The sequence below is a fragment of the Ovis canadensis genome, chromosome 1 (assembly GCF_042477335.2).
Source record: "Ovis canadensis isolate MfBH-ARS-UI-01 breed Bighorn chromosome 1, ARS-UI_OviCan_v2, whole genome shotgun sequence".
In the NCBI taxonomy this organism is placed as follows: Eukaryota; Metazoa; Chordata; class Mammalia; order Artiodactyla; family Bovidae; genus Ovis; species Ovis canadensis.
This window is the reverse complement of record NC_091245.1, coordinates 23,892,220-23,913,761: the sequence shown is the minus strand read 5'-3', so window position 1 is coordinate 23,913,761 and position 21,542 is coordinate 23,892,220. Positions and strand designations below refer to the sequence as shown.

At 47.8% G+C, this 21,542-nt stretch overlaps 1 protein-coding gene across 1 annotated transcript in view; it reads left to right on the top strand.

The window, feature by feature from the left end:
- AGBL4 (AGBL carboxypeptidase 4) overlaps nt 1-21,542 on the top strand; it is a 1,455,026-nt gene that overhangs the window by 1,296,291 nt on the left and 137,193 nt on the right. The window contains exon 7 of the mRNA XM_069590969.1: nt 12,597-12,686. Within this exon, the coding sequence (XP_069447070.1) occupies nt 12,597-12,686 (90 nt within the window). The remainder of the gene's footprint in view (nt 1-12,596; nt 12,687-21,542) is intronic.

Below are 21,542 nucleotides of genomic sequence, written 5' to 3'. Positions count from 1 at the left end.
AAGGAAGGTCAGACATGCTCGGATGTGCGTGGGGTGAGGGGGCGGGGGTCTGCGCCACACAGTACCTGGTAATTTTCAAAAACAATTTTGCATTTAAATGTAGCCATTTCAAAACTCTTGCATCAAAACAACCATGTCAAAATGCCCTTCTCTGTCTCAGACAAAGGAAATGAATGCCAGAGAGAGATGAACAAGACAGGGCTTCTGCCCCCCAAAAAGCTCAGAGTCACCAGAGGGGAAAGGCAGACCAAAAAGAGAAGCAAATTACTTTTATATTATACCACCAGGCAATTGCTGTAATAGCAGAAGGGGCGAGGCAGGAACAGAGCAGACAGCCCCTGAGTCTGGCTGGGGGTGGGGAGGGGGTGACTGGGAGCTCAAGGAATATTTATGGAATGATCAGGAATAGTAGATGTTAACTGAGGGTTCACCTTGTGACAAGCACTGGTATTTATTTTAGCTCATTCAGTCCTCACAACTATTATTATTATTCCCATTTTATGGATAAGGAGACTGAGGCTCCCCAAAGTCACCTGAGTGACTCCCAAGACCCCATGGCTTGTGAGTGGCAAAAACAGATAACAGACACACCGAAGGTCCTGCTCACATCCTTGCACTCTGTGGCCTCTTTGCGAGGGATGGCAGTCCCTCGGGGAGAAGGGACACAGGTGTTACTATCCATCAGACTGGGGTCCACTCTGTTCTCACCACTTAACCAGGCAGATGACCTTGGAAAATCTGCTGACTGCAAGCATCTCTTCTGTCTTCTTCCTTTGGTCCTCCCCTTCCCCAGGACATATCACTCAATGCCTGTTAGCTGTACTCAGTGACCCCACAGAGATGCAGTCATCATAGGTATCCACCTGGGCGTGCAGCACCATGTTATAACCAGGTCCACAGCAGTTACTGAGACAAAGTTTCCTGAGTTGCCATTCTCATGGGAAGAGACTCGAGGGGTAAGGAGCCAGACAAAACGGAGAAACTAGATTGAACCCTTGTGTGAAGAGGTGTGATGAGCTGGAGAGAGAGCTGAGGTGAGGGTGGGTGGGCAGGGACACGCAGGTCCGAGTAAGTAGCCTGGGCTAGCTTCCAATGCACAAGGGTGGTGGCCACAGAAATATCTCCCTACTGAGTGCCATAGTGCTCATAAGCTGTAAAGTCCTGGAGACATGTGAAAGTGAAAGTCGCTCAGTCATGTCCAGCTCCTTGTGACCCCAGGGACTATATAGTCCATGGAATTCTCTAGGCCAGAATACTGGAGTGGGTAGCCTTTCCCTTCTCCAGGGGACCAACCCAGGGATCGAACCCTTTTCTCCCACATTGCAGGCAGATTCTTTACCAGCTGAGCTACAAGGGAAGCCCAAGAATACTGGGGTGGGTAGCCTATCCCTTCTCCAGCAGATCTTCCCAACCCAGGAATCGAACGAGGGTCTCCTGCATTGTAGGTGGATTCTTTACCCCCTGAGCTATTAGGGGGACATGGGAGTTTGTTATAATTATTCTTACTTTCCCCTCATTACGGACTCTTCTTGCCTTCCATAGTCTGTGTGAGCACATTACAGGTGAGGCGTGAGTTGATTCATTTTCTCAGAGCCTCGAACAAGCTAGCTTCCCTGGCTCCTCTGAAGATGTTGTGTGGAGAGGAAAAAAAAAAATTACACTCTAATAGAAATACTTTTCCTTCATTAAATGAAATCTCCAAAGCCCAGTAGCATTTTCGGTGCTTATATGAAGATGCCAGTGGGGATTTGAGATTGAAAGTGGTGTTTTTAGAGAAGTCGATGAAGATCTCAATAGGAAAGAAAGAACACTCTTCAAATCTAAATTCCTCCAGCACCAGGCAAGACAGATCTTCGGCTCAGGGCCCGGATCACATTACTCTCAGCCCTACCGGGAAACACTTTTCCTGAAGCATTTCGAGCGCTCATAAATATTGGTTCTCTGTTTGGGGTGATTGTATTAATAGTGTCTTTCTAAGGCTGCAAACCATTCGACTTGAATTTCTGTGTATACCTCAACTCTGATAACTTTGTACAAAAACTGGAGAATTTGTAAGAGTCAGAGTCAGAAGCACATGCATGCGTGCGCCTGCCCACGTTTACACGCAAAGCAACATCTTTTATCTGGTGTAGCTGGGGAATGAGCTTTTCCCTTTGGAGGTGTCAGGAGGAAGACTGGTCTCAGGGGACAGAAAGACTGGGTTCAAATTCCAGCATAACTCGTGCTAGGTGGATGGCTCTGGGCAATGCATTTAACTGCAGATTTCTTGTCTGTGATATGAGGAAAACAGCACAGTTCTCCCAGGGCCTGGTGAGACCTGGGTCATGAAGTATGGAAAGTGTAGAAAGCTCACTGGAATCACTCAAAGCCTGTTCCTTTCAACCACCTGTCCGATAACTTATTAGATTCATCAAGTTCATGGCAATTATTCACATTATCTGTTGCTACGTAATGACCTTCCCCACCCCCAAATTTAGAGCTTACAATGAGAATTATGTTGTATTTTGCAGAGAATCTGCAAGCCTGATGGCTTCTTTCTGCTCCCTGCTATCTGGGCCTTCAGCAGGGCGACCCCCACAGCTAAATTTACAGATGGAAAAACAGAGATGGGAGGGGCCAGAAGGAAGGGGTCCTTCTAAAGCTATGTAGCAAGTTAAGGAAAGCTCTTTTCTTGAAGACCACCACTGTGCCAGGTCCTGTGAGGGGTAGAAAGGAAAAAAAGAAAGGCAGTAACTGTTGAGTTGGTGAGCTCTCCAACCTCCCCCCCACGCTCTGCCCCTCAGACTGCAGTAAATCCAACGGAGGAGTTAAATTTACATTCTCAACATCTGGTTGCTTTGGCCCCTCAGCAACTCCAGACTTGGGAGTCTGGTGAGTTGAGCCCTTCCTTGCCTTTTCCCTGGCTTCCTCCTCCACAAGACAGGGATTCTCTGCCCTCAAAGGGCCAAGGGAGGCTCGCCTAGCAGCTAGCAGATGCTCAATAAATGGCATCCATTAAAAGAAGGATCAGTTCTCTGCTCTGCCTCTGAGCATCCCAGCACCTGCCCCATCAGTCCGCATCGCCGGGAAAGCAGGAGAGGGCTCTGATTGCAACTAGCAGGTTGGCTGAACTCTCGCCTTTCAGTGTGGAAAAATCCATTACCGAGAAGTCATTTGTCAAAGCCAACTGTTTAGCTGCTTTAATTTACATATTTATCAAGTTTGATTAGAATGTATTGTCTTCGACTTTCATCCTAGCTTTCACCTCCTCTCACCCTCTTTTCCTGGGGAAACTGTTTTTGTTGTCCTTGTTGTGAAAGGGCAACTCGTAATTCAATTTGCATTTGCTAATAAGCCTGAAACTGAACCTGGGGAGAGATTTCTGGAGGCTGGGACAGATGAAAGGTAGAGCATGTGTTAGGAAAAACCTGGGCACTCAATTCTAGCCTGATGCACTCACACCACCAAAGGGCGAACAAGCACTCTACAACTAGTGCACGAGGATTTATTGAGTACCTTCTGTGTGCAAGGCCCTGGGAATACAATTTGTGAAAAAGACGGGCAGAGTCATAACCCTAGTGTTGCTTAGTCTAGTGACTTCAGTTACCGCATCTGTAGGATCAAACAGTTGGACCAAGCAACTTCTCAATGTCTGCAGGCTACCGCTTCTGAACACACTCTATGTGTCAGGCCGTGGGCATAGCCCCAGCGCATTATCTCAGTGCTCACAAGCCCCCTGTCAGGTTCATACCATTATCCTCATTTTGCAGGTGAGGAAATGAACCATCTCAAAGGTCAAGGTCACGTGTGGCAGGATTTGCGTTTAACCTTTCTTCTGTCTGACTTCACAGTTCAGGTTTATGACTGCAAAGCCAGGCTTGATTTTTCTTCTTCACTAGTCTTTGAGCTCCTGGACGACAGGAACAGTGTCTGATTTCTCTCTGTGTCCCTAGCGGCCAGCCTAAAGTGTGTCATATGATCAGTTAGAAAATATGTATAGAATTCAACTAAGAAAAAGAGTCCTTCATCCTCAGCCTTCTTGTCTTTTGGCCTCAGATGTGCCTTGTGTGCCGCGGCTGCCTCAGGTGAAGGCCGGTGTCTCCAATGCTGTGTGCACCACCCCATCCCCTTGCAGGACCAGTTTCCCCAGTTCCCAGGAGTGCTGGTGCCTGACAGCTCACAGCTGAGTCTCTCCTGGGAAACTACACTCAGCTGTAGGAAGCTGCCTTGCCTGAGGCTCCACCCCAGGCCTGCTGGCAGCCCATCTCCAGCAGCTTGTCCACGCAGGACCCAGGGCCAGCCCCACTGCCTCCCAAAACAGCTCTGCAGGGCCCTCCTGGCCCAGAGCTTCCCTTGGGATTGATTAAAGTCACTGTTGAGACTGTCCCAATCCTGTTTAACTCACCTCTCGTAAGAGCCGCCGAGAGCAATCCCTGGTGAAGCTCCTCCTGCACGGTCTCCCTCAGCCTCCCAGCCTGTTTCCCAAGACACCTGATCTGCATAGGGACTCAGGGTGGGCGGCTCTGATTCTGACTTTAATGAGGAGCTTGGAGAGTGCTGGGGTCAAAATAGGTCATGAGGACATCCCTGGCGGTCCAGTGGTTAGGACTCTGCACTTCCACTACAGGGGACACAGGTTCGATCCCTGGTCAGTGAACTAAGATCCCACATGCCGAGTTGGTGCAGCCAAAAAGAGAAAAAGGTAGTGGCAGAGAGAGTCTTCCTACTCCCAGAAGGCTGCCTCCAGGCCCACAGTCCCAGTCGTGCAGGCTTAATAGGGGCCCAGCAGGGCAGCCTCGCTGGGCGGTGCTGCCCCAGGACAGTCAAGGTGACAACCGGTCCTTGCCATCCACATCTCAGGCCCATCGCCTTTCAGCTTCCTTTACCGTCCTGGCAGGCATCCCCGGGTCCTCTCTAAGCACCAGCCTGGAGGAAAATTGCCGTGTCAGCCCAGCGATATGAGAGGTGGCTGCATGGATGTTGGAGCTTTGTGCCCTGGGTTCCAGGTCTGGCTCCATTCCACCCCTCTCCAGCTGTGTGACCTGGGGCAAGTGGTTGTCCTTTCTGGGCCTCTCCCTTCATCTTCACAGTGAGGCCGTTCCACTCAGTGATCCATCAGGCTTTGCAGTTCCGCTGGTCTCTAGGAGCGTCCAATAAGTTAGAGGCCTCCTTGCTGCATTCTAAAGCCAAAACGTGGATTTAATGTGGTAGACATCCGAGGTGTCCCAGGGAGGCAGAGGTTCCTTTCCCAAAAGCCTGGAATCCCAGCATTAACACTTCATTTCTCATCAGGAGTGTTCCTCTGTCAGGAGATACTCTTTTCAAGGGAAATCTGTATTTTCTTCTCCCACCTCATTGCGGGGAGAACATTCAGTCCCTGACCCTGGACATGGATGAGTCTACCTGGTAGATGTAAAGTGTGAGGTCCTGGGAGTTCAGAGCCTCGCCAAGGGACTGTGACCCAGAGGGAGGCAGGATGAGTCAGTGGGAGAACTGAAAATAAACTTTGCCAGCCCCGCTGTTTTCTCAAGGCAGCTCGGAGACTCAGAGGAGCAGAACAGATCTGAGCTGTGGTTCTCAGGCCTGCCTGAGCCAGGCGGTGAATGATTCATGACCAGATGAGGGGGCCAGATCGAGCTCTGAATTCAGAGGAGGGTGAGGGCGTTGTCATCTGGGAGGATGGGAAAGGCTTTTGGAGGAGTTGGGGCAAAGACAGAAAGTCTAAGAAATTGAAGGTTTGCTTGGGAATATAGTGGCAAGGCCAGCGTGAATAAAGAATATTTTATAGGGGTTTATAGAATATCTAATGGGGCAGTTATTTTGCCTTTGAAGAGATGCGGGATGTTCAGTGATGTCTGAAGCTGGTTTTGATTGTCATGGGAGGAGGGCTGCCCCAGCATCTGTGAGTAGAAGCTGGAGATTCAGCCTACAGTGCACAGCGCAAGGCTCCACACAGAGCTCCCTGCTGCCCATGTCAATTCTCATGGCTTGTGGCTCAGTAAATGGTACCTGCTGTTACAGGCAGAGCCCTGGGGCAGGGGCAGAACATCTCTCCCTTAAGGTTTATCTTGTGAGCTAGGGAATATTATTCTTACTTTACAGAGAACTGAGGCTCAGAATGTGTAAGGAATTCACTCACGGCCTGACGTCTAGTCATCTACAGGGCTGAGTCCTGGTCTGTCTGCCCAGAAAGCCAGCAGGCTTTCCACCGGACCCCCTCAGGGGATGGAAGAAACACGAGGACCAATGTCCCGCTCAGTCTCCCCCGTCCAGCTCTCTCCCTCCTGCTGGATTTACCCTCAGTCACTTGGGCTGAGCCAGCCCTGGGTGTTTTTGCTTTCGACAAGTCTCGTCTCTACCCAGATGCATTCACTGGTTCTCCAGTGCCTCCAGGAAAGCTCTATTGATGTCTCCTAAACCTGCATGTTCCCATAAAATTATATACAAGAAATCCTGCACCTGGAGCATGTTCTTATATAATTCTTAGCTTCCTGTTCCCTGTTTATTTTCAGTATCGGCAACAGAATGAAGCCCTTACATTACCTTCAACATGACATATTGTGTAGGGAAAACTACAGAATTGTTGCGCTAATAGAATCAGATATAACACAATAATAACACCAGAATGACCTAGGACCAGTCCTGGATGAGTATAAGTTTCATCTTTCCCTCCTCAGAGGAGACACAGCAGAGCAGAGTCTGGAAGGCTGAGTAGGAGTAAGCGTGCAGACGAGCTGGGTGCTGGCATTCTAGGCAGAGACAAGCACACACCCAGGTGTGGAGGTGTGGGGAGAAAATTCGTGCTTAGGGAACTGCCAAGAGTCAGCTGAGGCTGGGGCCTGGGGAAGGGGCTGGAGAGGCAAGCAGCCGCCCACTATCCGAGAGCGAGGATGCCAGACAAAGGAGGCTGGGCTTGCCCAGAGGACAGCAGAGTGCTGCCCACGACATGTAAGCAGAGGGAGTGGTGTGCTCCTGTTTGCGTTTTGGAAAGACCACTTTGGTGACTGGGCGGAGGATGGGCTGGTGAGGATGGTGCCAGCCCAGGGAGGTTGGTGACAAGGCTGTTCTAGGCCAGAGTGTGCTGTGGTTGCTGCCAGGGTTTCCTTTTCTCCAGCTGATTTGCAGTGTGGACCTGTTTTAGTCCCAGAGTATGAGAGACAAGATGGCAACTGGGGTGGTTTGGAAATCAATGGGAGAGTACTTTCTTGACTTCATGATGCCTTCAGGGATCTTAAATTCAAGAAAATGAAAAGGCTTATCTATTTAAAAAAATCCATCTCCTGTTGTAACATTCTGCATTCCCTTCCCAGGTCCCCACCTGCTTCTTCCTTCACAGAACACCTTGCTGCCCCTTGCAAGTTATTGTCAGAGTTATGTCAGGAGAAACAGCAAACAAAACCAACAATGTGAACTTCCGGGAGAGTTTTGTCCTCAGAGGGCCCAGCTGGTGCTCTCTGAGACTTCTGGGCATCTTGGTTGATACCTCCACCAATCACAGGTTCACTCCTTGGTAACTGATGAGATGGATGGAGATTCTCCCTCCATCCGGACACCAAGGTTGTGGCTCTGGTCCTCACTCACTCATCAATAGAAGAGATGCAAAGTTTCTTAAGTTGTACCGTCAACTAGGGAAATTGCAGTTATCTCCAGGGGAATTAATTAGTTATCTATTGCTGCCTAACACAGTACTCTAGAATTCAGCATTTTAAAACAGTAGTTATCATCTCTTTGTTTCTGTGGGTCAGGAATGCAAGAGCATCTCAACCAGCTGATTCTGGCCCGGGGTCTCTCATGAGGGACAGTGGCACAGATTGTTAAGAATTTGCCTGCAATGCAGGAAACCCAGGATTGATCTCTGGGTCAGGATGATCCCCTGGAGCAGGGAATGGCTACCCACTGCGGTATTCTTGTCTGGACAGCAGGCTGTTGGCCATGGCTGGAGTCTCCTGGGGCAGGATGGTCCTCTCCAGGAGGCCCTCTCCACAGGCTGTATGGGTGTCATGTTACGGCAACCAGAGCAAGTAATGAGAGGGAGAGAAAGTACATCCAGGATGGAAGCCACTGACTTTTCATAGCCTAGTTTCAAAGGCCAGGCACCATCACCTCTATAGTGGTCTATTTGTTAGAGCAACTCTCTAAGATCAGCCCACTCTGAAGGGAAAGGAGGTCACCCCTTGACAAAAAGAAATTAGCAAATAATTTGTGGCTGTATTTTTTAAAACCACCACTAGGACTCTAATCTCTAAGAGGTAGCATGACACAGTGGTTAAGTGCATAAATTTGAGATTAATAAAGACCTGGGTTTATCCTGGCCCCCACATTTGTTGCTTAGGCAGGTTTTTGACAAGTCCCCTAATCCTGCTAGATCTCAATTTCCTATAAAAATAGGGGTAAGAATAGTAGATGTGTCATTGGGTAGCCATGGAAATTAAAAAAACATCATGCATGTAGAGTGCCTGGCACCGAGTAAGCACTGAACATACACTACTTAACTGCAGCTGTACTGGATAATGTTATTATCCTCCTTCACAAGAGGCAGAGGGGGTACGAAGACAAGTGGGATCAGACTGCCTGGCTGGGAACTCTGGCTCTGCTGGCCATTAGCTGTGGGCAAGTCACTTATTGTCTCTTGGCCTTGGTTTTCTGTAAAATGAAGATAATAATAGCTAGTGCCTGGCCACATAACAGGTGCTCAGTAAACATTTTCTGAATAAGGAACTGGTGGCTGATAGAGAGATACAACTCCTCTGTCAAAGGGGTCTTCGCCTGTGCATGTGTTTGTGTGTGTGCTGGGATTCTACACAAAATACATTGGACTGTGAACACCGTCTGCTAACTGGGGAGCCCAGTACAGCTGTCCCGGTTCCACTTGAGAGTGCCCTGCACCCTGGAGTGTGCCCCCCTCTGAAGCCTCCAACTCAATCCTCCCTTGTGTGCTGTTCCTGGGCTCACTGCTCAGCTTCTTCACAACCTTGGCTTTGTTCAAGCATACTTCCTTCATCATTCCTGCTGCCTCCACCAAGAATATATTTAATTGGCTTTGCACAAGTCTAGGGATTTGGTGACAGGAAGGGGGCTGGGGGGTGGGTAGACCCATGTCATACCACCTCAGAACTGCTACATTACCTTAAATTGATTTTGCAAATGAAAGCTAAAAGCTAAGCAAAGGCGACCCATCCATTTTGCCTAAAGATGATTATAATGCTCTTTTACGGCCTCCTAAATGACAAAGCAATTTGTTACCTGCCTACATCAACATTTGCTTATATTAGCACCCGGGATGCTTGATTTTTATTAGCCCCACGTTATCATTTTATGAAGACACAGGGGCTCAGTAAAATTAGTGTGCAAATAGAATGCCCATTTTGCATTTCCCTGTGGTCAGCAGAAATGCTGAATGCAATTGAGTTGATACCAGGTCAGGGGAGACATCCATAAAGGTAGCCTTCACTGCGGCCTCGGTAATGCCATCTATCATTTCTGTGCTGCTGGGAAAGACGGGATCCGTGTGAGGCAGTGTTTTTGAAAAGGGCTTGGTGGTGTTTTTGTCTTTTGTATTTTAAGCGAAAAAGCGACATAAATACTAAGACATAGCTCAACTCCCACCAGCAATAAGGAATGAAAGCAAACTCTCTTGTGTGCACTGTAGATGGAAACACAGTAGATGTAGAAGCTAATACTGCTGTTAGCGGATTCAGGAGGAGACAGATGGGGTAGCGAAAGGGCACTAGCCTGGGACTCTGCCACTGCTCCTACGTGACCTTGGACGTGTCCCCTCCTTCTGTGAGCCTCAGTCTCCTCACTTGTAAAATGTGGTTGATACTGTCCTCCTCACAGAGGCATTATGAAGATTAAGTAAGATGATGTGTCTAAATTTCTTTATAAACCATGATCTGTATGAGTACATTATATTTATTAATTCAATAGCCATTTCCTGAGCACCTACTTTACACAGGGTCCTGGGAAAGACATTAAATATATACCATGAAAGTCACAGTTTCTCCCTTGAGGAGCTTATATGCAGTCTAAGAAGTGCTCATGTATTGAACTCCTTTTTTAAACCATAAACTTCTTAAAGGCAGGTGAACTGTCTCTCTCTCCCTTTGCTCATAAAAATGCTTAGCATAGAGCCAAGCACAGAGTGAGTTCTCAAGAATGTATTTTGGCTTCATCATATGTCTTGTTGTATTTTGGGACCTAGTATTAGGGAAGCAGAAGGCAATTGTCGGAGAAGGCAATGGCACCCCACTCCAGCACTCTTGCTTGGAAAATCCCATGGATGGAGGAGCCTGGTAGGCTGCAGTCCATGGGGTTGCTAGGAGTCAGATGTGACTGAGGGACTTCACTTTCACTTTTCACTTTCATGCACCGGAGAAGGAAATGGCAACCCACTCCAGTATTCTTGCCTGGAGAATCCAGGGATGGGCTGCCCTCTATGGGGTTGCACAGAGTCAGACACGACTGAAGAGACTTAGCAGCAGTTAGCAGCAGCATTAGGGAAGCAGAGACCTCAATTGTGGTCATCCAATAGACCAAGCAAGTCCTAAGCCTTCAGATCTAGGCTTAATAGGGTTAGTCTTGTTTTTTTTTTTGTTGTTGTTGTTTTTTTTTTTTTAACTTTTAGTCTCTGACTTGGTACATCAACTGTTGGGATCATGAACCACATTCAAAATAACCTGCCCCTAGCATTGCAGAAGAAGAAAGCCTGTTGGTGATCTCTACCTCCCCTCTCCCTCCAGAGTATCCTCTAACCTAGATGGGATGTTGTAATCCAACTCCATTCAGTGCTCATTTCTGTTTCCTTTGGTTCATTGTTCTGTGTCAATCAGCCATTCTTCTGCCTGTGTCCAAGTACCCTCTTCCTGACCCTCCTTTCTGGGAATGTCACTCTTGGCTACTGCTCTTGTCTAATAATATCATTGTGTTTACCAGGTGGCGCTAGTGGTAAAGAACCCTTCTGCTGATGCAGGAGATGTAAGAGACCTGGGTCAGGAAGATCCCCTGGAGGAAGGCATGGCACCCCACTCCAGTATTCTTGCTTAGAGAATCCCATGGACAAAAGAGCCTGGTGGGCTACAGTCCATAAGGGTTGCAAAGAGTCAGACACGACTGAAGCAGCTGAGCACACATGTGCAATAGCTAAATGTTATTACACAGTTGAAACTTCTGTAGAGTCAGCAAGAGCTTGGACTCTGATTTTGGCCCATAATTTTCTAAATACTTCTTTATATGTCTAATAATTTTTATTGGATGCTGAATATTGTGAATTATGCATTGTTGACTATCTAGATTTAGTTGTCTTCCTTTAAAGAGCAGATGGTCAAATCATTTTGTTCAGTTCAATCCTTTTGAGATTTACGTTAAAATTTTGTTAGAGTGAGTCTAGAGTGGTTTAGCCACACCGCAAAGTTGTGGCCCCTTCTGGATTCTGAATGTCCTGAATGGTTAACGCAGACTTTTACTTTGAAGGTGGGATTTCAGATGGCTCCCACCCTTCTATGAACCCTGAGAATGTGCAGTTCACCACTCCCTGATCATTTTTTCATGGCAAGGTTGCCATGGAGATTCACCTCATTTATGTACATCTTGGGACCCAGCAAAGACTCCTGAGGAGCTCTTCATGGATTTTGGAATTTTTCTCTACAGTGCTCCCTTTCCTCTGAAATGTACAGTTTCCCCGCAACTACTACCTGTTTCAGACTCCCTGACTTCCGTCTGAGTGAGATGTCTCTGCTCTGTCAGGACACGCCTCTCTGCCCTTTGGCCTGGGGTGGGCCTCCAGGCAAACAGCTGGGACAGCCATAGGTGCACCTCACCGGTTTCCCTCTTCTCGGGAATGAGTCTTGCACTGACTCTTGTTCAATGTCCGAAAACAGTTGTCTTGTGTATCTTGTACAAACTTCTAGTTGTTTAAGATGAAAGAGAAATCTGGGCCCTTTTATTTCATCAAGGCCAAATAGAACTGGATTCTAATCTCAGATCTACTCTATGTAGCTGTGTAGATAGAACCTGAACAAATTGTATAAGCTGTCTGAGCCTCAGTTTCTGCCCTAATAAAAGGAGTATTGATTGCCATGTTTCTGTAAGGATAATAAATAATGTATACAACCTGCCTAATACCAGTTGCTAATTAAATGGCAGCTGTTATTACTAATGTAAATAGCTACCTTCTTTACTCCATCATTTACTGAATTTTTACTGTGTACTCAGCAATATGTAAACCTATTTAATTATGACAACCCTATGAAGAAAATCTTATTATCCACATTTATAGAGTAGCACACTGAATCTCAGGATACATAACTTGCCTAGTTTCACAGTCAGTGCATCTGGGATTTGATTTTGCTCATAGGACTTATTTAGATGATTGTACTACTAATATGGTCAACTGCACAAAAGAACAGGAATGTGGTTTTTAATATTGGGTTCAAGGGACGTAATACAATAATTCATCAGCAATGGCTAGGCCTTAGAGGTTGAGCAAACGTGAATCATTAAACCCAATGATTTAAGACAGAAATGGAGAGAACCGTTTTCCTCCGTCTTTGCCCCACATAACAACTCCTCTCTGAAATTTCCCCTCCTCCTTAGCAACCTTCTTCCTCTTTATCTTCCAGACAACCTTCGGGAGGGGGCAGAGCAGAAGGTGGTATTCATCACAGGACGAGTCCACCCAGGGGAAACACCCTCTTCATTTGTCTGTCAAGGTGAGTTGCAAGATCTCATGAGCACACTGTGCCTCCCCCCGCCTCCAACGGGGGCACCGATGGCCTCTGGGACCATGTGGCCACATGCAGCGTCCTTATCCTGGATGAAAACTGACTTCACTTCTCAAGAGGCTACGCCTGGTCCCCATTAGTAGTTGTTTCACTAAATGTTTATGGACTACATGTATGCGTGGAAGAAGGGGTGAAGGAAAAGACAGGTGTGCAGACGAATAGGAAGGACTCAGTGTAGTTCTCCTGTGGTTGCCACACTGAGGATGAGTTACAGAGTGGTCGCAGTGCCTAGCTCGGTTTCACTAGTCTCCAGGAGTTTACAAAAATTAAAAATCTGGCCTCCTCCCATCCGCTATCACCACCAGAAAGAAAAAAGAAAACAAAATCTGGTCCCAGGTCAATGTGTATATTGACAAAAGTGTGGTAGACTGGGAAAGTAAGAATTGAAAATTACCTATTTACTTGTTCATTCAATCAGTCACTTAATGACTTTTGAAATACTTATCATGAACAGGAATGCATGCTTCATATCAGACAACCAGAGGTAATTTCTCTTCTCAAATATATCTTTTTAAGATTGAACTTTTATTTATTAGTCAGTTCAGTTCAGTTCATTTCAGTTCAGTCGCTCGGTCATGTCCGACTCTTTGAGACCCCATGAACTGCAGCACGCCAGGCCTCCCTGTCCATCACCAACTCCCGGAGTTCACTCAAACTCATGTCCATTGAGTCGGTGATACCATCCAGCCATCTCATCCTTGGTCATCCCCTTCTCCTCCTGCCCCCAATCCCTCCTAGCGTCAGAGTCTTTTCCAATGAGTCAACTCTTTGCATGAGGTGGCTAAAGTACTGGAGTTTCAGCTTCAGCATCATTCCTTCCAATGAACACCCAGGACTGATCTCCTTTAGGATGGACTGGTTGGATCTCCTTGCAGTCCAAGGGACTCTCAACAGTCTTCTCCAACACCACAGTTCAAAAGCATCAATTCTTCAGTGCTCAGCTTTCTTCACAGTCCAACTCTCACATCCATACATGGCTACTGTTAACATATAAAATATATGTTTAGCCAGCAGTATATATACATGCATGTGTATATATATATATATATATATATGTGTGTGTGTGTGTGTGTGTGTGTGTGTGTGTGTGTGTGTGTGTGTATCAATTAGTAGCAATATAAACATAAACAACCTCAGATATGTAGATGATACCACTCTAATGGCAACAAGTGAAGAGGAACTAAAGAGCCTGTTGATGAGGGTGAAAGAGGAGAGTGAAGAAGCCAGTTTAAAACTCAACATTCAAAAAACTAAAATCATGGCATCAGGTCACATCATTTCACGGCAAATAGATAAGGAAAAAATGGAAACAGTGACAGATTTTATTTTCTTGGACTCCAAAATCACTGCAGATGGTGACTGCAGTCACAAAATTAAAATACACTTGTTCCTTGGAAGAAAAGCTATGAGAAACCTAGATAACATATTAAAAAGCAGAGACATCAGTTTGCCAACAAAGGTCCATATAGTCAAAGGTATGTTTTTTCCAGTAGTAATGTATGGATGTGAGAGTTGGACCATAAAGAAAGCTGAGTGCCAAAGAATTGATGCTTTGGAACTGTGGTGTTGGAGAAGACTTTAGAAAGTCCCTTGGACTGCAAGGAGATCAAACCCATCAATCCTAAAGGAAACAAACCCTGAATATTCATTGGAAGGGCTGAAGCTGAAGCTGAAGCTCCAATATTTTGGCCACCTGATACGAAAAGTCATTGGAAAAGACCCTGATGCTGGGAAAGATTGAGGGCAGGAGAAAGCAGCAACAGAGGATAAGATGGTTGGATGGTATCACCAACTCAATGGGCATGAATTTGAGCAAACTCGGGGAGATGATGAAGGACAGGGAAGCTTGGCCAAGTGCTATTCTAAGCACTTTACATATTTTATGTTATTTCGTTGATTTAACCTAATATTTTGGATTTATTTGATTATATTAAGTTTTCTATGTCAGAGAAACTAATATTAGCTGTACTTTTACATATGAAAAAACAGAATTTTGGAGAAGTTAAGTAATTTATCTCATTTTTGTCTCAAAATGACCATGAGGTCAAAAGGATATGATAAAACCAATAGAGGTGAGGCAGCATGGTGCTCTGGAAATAATGGCTACTTGCCATCAGACAGTCTTGGGATCAAATACTGGCTCTGCCACTTCCTAGCAGTCCAGTTTCCTCTATTGTAAATAATAATAATGGATTGGCCCAAAAGTTCATTTGGGTTTTTCATTACATCTCATGGAAAAAGCCGAATGAACATTTTGGGCAGCCCAATATACCAATACCAATACAGCAATGGCTGTTATGAAGCTGGCATGAGATTAATGTAAACAAACACCCAGTCCTATGCCTGGCATGCAGCAGACCCTCAGCAGATGTCACCCCTTCCTCATGGGGACCTGAGAAGAGGAGGCAGGTAATCTGCTTTGTAAACTATAAGGCACTCTACAAACACATAGGGTCTTCTTTTCCCAGTTCAGGTTCTTACAGGGCCTGGTCAGGCACCACTGCCTCCCTCTTTGTTTCAGACAAGGAGCCTGAGCTTCAGAGGGAGGGAGTGATCACCCAAAGACAAGAAGCTCAGAGGCTTGGTTAGTGGTTCTGGATCCCCCAGTCAGCCACCTTAGCTGCTTGCTTGGCATCTCACTTCCAGCTTCCTTCTTCCCCCGTCCTTGCAATAACCTCTCCCAGTGCCATCCGGATTGTACCACCTCCTTTACTGGCAGCCATCTGTCAGTTACTAATCTTGGCAGCAGCCCTATTCCCCCAGCTGATCAGATGCAACAATTTTGTCCTTGTTTGTGAAAAGACAATAGCCTTAATATTGATACTTTATCCCTGGCAGCCCAAACTCCCATACCTGCTCCGTCTGTGGGCAGCAGACAGAGGGCAGGGTCACCATCCCTTTTACAGATGAGGCCTGAAGCACAGAAGTCTATAGTTCTCAAGTGCTCTCTCCATTGACCCTGCCTTCACCCAAAAGGAGTCTGAGTGGTGCTGAGTGTATCAATGGACTCAGTGCTGTACTGCAGGTTTTCAACCAGCTCTTTAGTCTTTGGCAGAGATTTTGAATGCCTTCCACCACCTTTTCAAGGTCACCTCCAAACTCCTCAGCATGACATTGACAATTCTCCATGACCTGGCTCTTGCCACTCACTATATGCCAGTTCCACACACAACCTAATCCCTGGAAGAACGCTCTTCTTCCCACCGCTGGGCTTCTGCATCTGCTGCTTCTCTGCCTAGGAGGTCTTGTGCCTACTCCTTGCCACCTGGCAAACACCCGCTCCTCTCCCAAGGTTCATTTCAAGTACCTGCTCTGGGCCAAAGGATGTTCAAACTGCTGCACAATTGCACTCATCTCACACGCTAGCTGCTCAAAATCCTCCAAGTCAGGCTTCAACAGTACATGAACCAAGAATTTCCAGATGTTCAAACTGGATTTAGAAAAGGCAGAGACACCTGAGATCAAATTGACAGCATCCACTGGATTATAGAAAAAGCAAGAGAGTTCCTGAAAAACACCTACTTCTGCTTTATTCACTACACGAAAGCCTTTGTGTGGATAATAACAAACTTGAAAATTCTTCAAGAGATGGGAATACCAGCCCACCTTATCTGCCTCCTAAGAAATCTGTATGCAGGTCAAGAAGCAATAGTTAGAACTGGACATGGAATAACACACCGGTTCCAAATCGGGAAAGGAGTATGTCAAGGCTGTATATTGTCACCCTGATTATTTAACTTCTATGCAGAGTACATCATGCAAAATGCCAGGCTGGATGAAGCACAAGCTGGAATCCATATTGCTGGGAGAAATATGAATAACCTCAGATATGCAGATGACACCGCCTTTATGCCAAAAAGCAAAGAAGAACTAAAGAACCTTCTGATGAAAGTGAAAGCGGAGAGTGAAAAAGCTGCCTTAAAGCTCAACATTCAAAAACCGAAGATCGTGGCATCCGGTCCCATCACTTCATGTAAATAGATAGGGGAAAAGTAGAAACAGTGACAGATTTTATTTTCTTGGACTCCAAAATCACTGCAGATGGTGACTGCAGCCATGAAATTAAAAGACGCTTGCTCCTTGGAAGAAAACTATGACCAACCTAGACAGCATATTGAAAAGCAGAGATATTACTTTGCCAACAAAGGTCCATCTAGTCAAAGCTGTGGTTTTTCCAGTAGTCGTGTATGGGTGTGAGAGTTGGAGCATAAAGAAAGCTGATTTCCAAAGAACTAATGCTTTTGAACTGTGGTGCTGGAGAAGACTTTAGAGTGTCCCTTGGACAGCAAAGAGATCCAACCAGTCCATCCTACAGGAAATCAGTCCTGAATATTTATTGGAAAGACTGATACTGAAGCTGAAGCTCCAATACTTTGGCCACCTGATGCAAAGAACCGACTCACTAGAAAAGACCCTGATGCTGGAAAGATTGGAGGCAGGAGGAGAAGGGGATGACAGAGGATGAGATGGTTAGATGGCATCACCGACTCAATGGACATGAGTTTGAAGAAGCTCTGGGAGATGGTGAAGGACAGGGAATCCTGGCGTGCTGCAGCCCATGGGGTCACAAAGAGTCGGACATGACAGAGCAACCGAACTGAACTGGGACCCCTGGCCCACTCTCTTCAGCCCCCTGCCTTGAGTCTGCATTGTGGGTTACTCAATGGTCATCTTTTTCACCCTGATTTGTTGCATGTTTGTTTTGCATTTTTTTTGTTCTCCCTTTAAACCTGAGCTTTTTGAGGCCCAGGGCTGGATCTTAGAGTGCCATTTTCTGCATTTGTGAAATGGGCATTGTCCCTTGTGGGACTGTTTGAGGAGCAAACTCTGTCTTGGCTTAGAATACTAAATCTGAGTTCAGAAAGAGGAACCTCCAGTTCACACAGTCAGCAAAGTGCAGGAAGAGCTTTGAAGTTGGGTCTCCCAAGCCTTTACCCTCTCAGGGGTGGGAAGCACTAGAAGGCCAAGCTTCTTACCTGGAAGAACTCAGTGCTCAGGCTGCCCCACAGCATCCAATGTGCGTGTGCAGGTGAGACAACACAGGCTCAGGGGGTGAGGTGGCTCACCCAGGACCACACAGCTAATTCATGGCGGATGTGGCCCTGGGGCCTGTCTCCCAGGTCCTGCTCTTCCTCTGTCCCCATCTCTGTAACTGTCCCTTGAGACACACAATCCATCCTTCTGAGACAGCTGAACACAAGCAACATTCCCCCACTTCGCCAGTGAGGAACGGAGGCAGGGTCTTCCCTGAGGGTCTCCCAGCCCCCTGGGGACACCCCAGACTACAGCTGCACGGGGCTCAGCTCAGGCTCTCTTCCCCAGACCCAGGTCTCAGCTGGACCCCTCCCCAGCCTCCCTTGTTCTGGGGAGGGCAATAGAATCTAAGGCCTGGGAGGATGAGAACCTTTGGTTCTGTTAACTCTTTTTCCCCATTAACTGGCTCAGTGACCTTGAGCAGAGGACAGACATGCGAGGCCTGGTCATCCCCATCTGGCTGGGACCTCGGTTCCGCAGCCGAGCTGCTGCTGCACCTGCTGCTGGGAGCACAGTGAAGTCCTGTTGTGGCAGAGCTCGGCGTGGGTGGCGTTTAGGGGGCAGGGCTGTGACTTTCTCAAGGCTCTGCTTGGGGGTGGGGGGGCTGCTTCTGCAAACCCCCACTCTTGGCCTCTGGGCAGCTGAACTGTCCTCCCTCTGAAGCTCCAATGTGAGAGGTCAAGGCCACTCCCGCATGGTCCTGTATGAGCGTGTGTGTGAGCTGGGTCTCTGGAGCCTCGCTGCCTGGAACTAAAGCTCAGCCCTGCCACTCGGTACAGAGTGACCTTGGGGATGTTCCACAACCTCTCCGTGTCTCAGTCCCTTTTTCTCAAAAGGGAAATAATAATAGGAATTCTGCCTCAGAGGGTTGTTGTGGAGATGAAATGAGCTAGTGTCCATAAAACATGTAAGATGATGCTTGGGGTGCAGTCAGCGCTGAGTAAGTACTCTTTATAGTGAGGGAGGCAGCATTAATGGGGCATCTTCCAGGTGCCCAGAGTGCTTCCTCTGATCCTCACTGAGAACCCAAGCCCAGGTGCATGACTCCTGTACCAGGTGTGCTGCCTTCCTTCCTTGGCTCCTTCCCCAAAAGAGCCATTAGCTCACCCCTTGCATTTCCTGCTGGGAGGCCCGGCTGCAAGTCAGAAGTTTGGCCAGGACTTGATCTCAGGTCCAGGGAGTGTTCCTGCCCTGAAGCTTCCTGGAGTTGGTGAGACATGGCTCACTGCAAAGTCCCATCTGCAGAGCACTTGTGCACTCCAGGCCCTTTGTAAATGAATCCTTAAGCCCACTTGTGTGAAAGGCTGCCATGGAGAGGTACACGCCCCTCTGGAGGTGGCTGGGCAGTGGGCATAGCTGAAGTTTCAGACTTGAGCACGGCCACCAGGACACCTGAGTCAGAGTCCTATCGCTCTCATCTCCTCACTGGGACCCCCATCAAGTCCTTAACTCTCAGCCTGTTTCTCTGCCTATGAAGTGGCACCAACCTGGCCCTCCAGGGCCTGCTGTGAGGATTTATGGAGCCCCGCCCCAGCTGCCAAGGGGCCCACCAGGCCCTCCCTTGGAAGCTCACTCCTCAGGGATGTCCTGTGGGGGCAGGCAAAGGACGGGGAGAACACACATGTGTGTCCACACACACACTCACAACCACCAGGACACCAAGACACACACTCACACACACACACACACACAACCACCAGGACACCAGGACACACACGCACACACACACACACACATACAACCACCAGGACACCAGGACACCAGGACACACACTCACACACACACACACACACACACAACCACCAGGACACCAGGACACACACTCACACACACACACACACACACAACCACCAGGACACCAGGACACACACTCACACACACACACACACACACAACCACCAGGACACCAGGACACACACTCACACACACACACACACACACAGCCACCAGGACACCAAGACACACACTCACACACACACACGCACATACAACCACCAGGACACCAGGACACCAGGACACACACTCACACACACACACACACACAACCACCAGGACACCAGGACACACACTCACACACACACACACACACACAACCACCAGGACACCAGGACACACACTCACACACACACACACACACACACACCAGGACACCAGGACACACACTCACACACACACACACACACACAGCCACCAGGACACCAAGACACACACTCACACACACACACGCACACAACCACCAGGACACCAAGACACACACACACACACACACACACACACAACCACCAGGACACCAAGACATACACTCACACACACACACACACACACAACCACCAGGACACCAGGACACACACTCACACACACACACACACACACACCAGGACACCAGGACACACACTCACACACACACACACAACCACCAGGACACCAAGACACACACTCACACACACACACACACACAACCACCAGGACACCAGGACACACACTCACACACACACACACACACACAACCACCAGGACACCAGGACACACACTCACACACACACACACACACAACCACCCGGACACCAAGACACACACTCACACACACACACACACAACCACCAGGACACCAAGACACACACTCACACACACACACACACACAACCACTAGGACACCAAGACACACACTCACACACACACACACACAACCACCAGGACACCAGGACACACACTCACACACACACACACACACACAACCACCAGGACACCAGGACACACACTCACACACACACACACACACAACCACCAGGACACCAAGACACACACTCACACACACACACACACACAACCACCAGGACACCAGGACCAAGCACAAGCTAAGACTGCCCACAGTGAAGTGGTGACCTTTGCCCCTTCCTCCCTCCTCTCTCTCACTATTTTCCTCCCTCCTCTATCCCGCAGCTCCTCTTTATCTCCTCCTCCTCGCTCTCTCCCATACAGCCTCATATATGCAGGAAACTAGATCCAGGAAGGGGTTGTCATGGGGTCTTTTGCTTTCCCAAGCTTGTCTTTTCACCGGTGAGACGGGCGGAGTTGGAGAAGGGAGGGTTAGAACTTAGACTCTGTGAACGTCAGGCTCTCCGGGGCCAGCCTTCCTGGGATTCCATAATCTGGGTCCTTGGGCTCAGCTAAGGGCAGTCAGGGTAGAGCCTAGAGGACTCTTGTCACATGACCCACACTCAGCCCAGCAGAGACACCCCCCCAACCTGACCCCAAATGTCCTGCTTCAAGCCTGGGCTTGTCCCACTGTGTATCCTTCCTCTTAGCAGAGAAGAGCAGCAATACTTTACACAGAACTCTCTAGAGAAAAATCATGCAGGCATATATCCAAATAATTTGCAAATCCCATGCAAATAGACTCCTGGCTCGTCCCATCTTAGTTTCATGGAAAAGATGGGGATTTTTTTACCACTTTGAAACAAGTAGAACTGGACCTGAATCCCAGTCAGGCCCCTGGGAGACTCTCAGCAAATGATGTCACCACCCTGACTTGGTTTCTCTGTCTGAAACATGGAATTAATCCAGCTACTGAACATAGTACCTGTCACCGGACCATCTCTCTTTGCAACTGTACCGCACGGCTTGTGGGATCTTAGTTCCCTGACCAGGGATTCAGCTCATGCCCTCAGCAGTGAAAGCATGGATTCCTAGCTGTTGGATGGCCAGGAAATCCCCTGGTCCATCTTTATTCATTCATTTCACATGTATCTA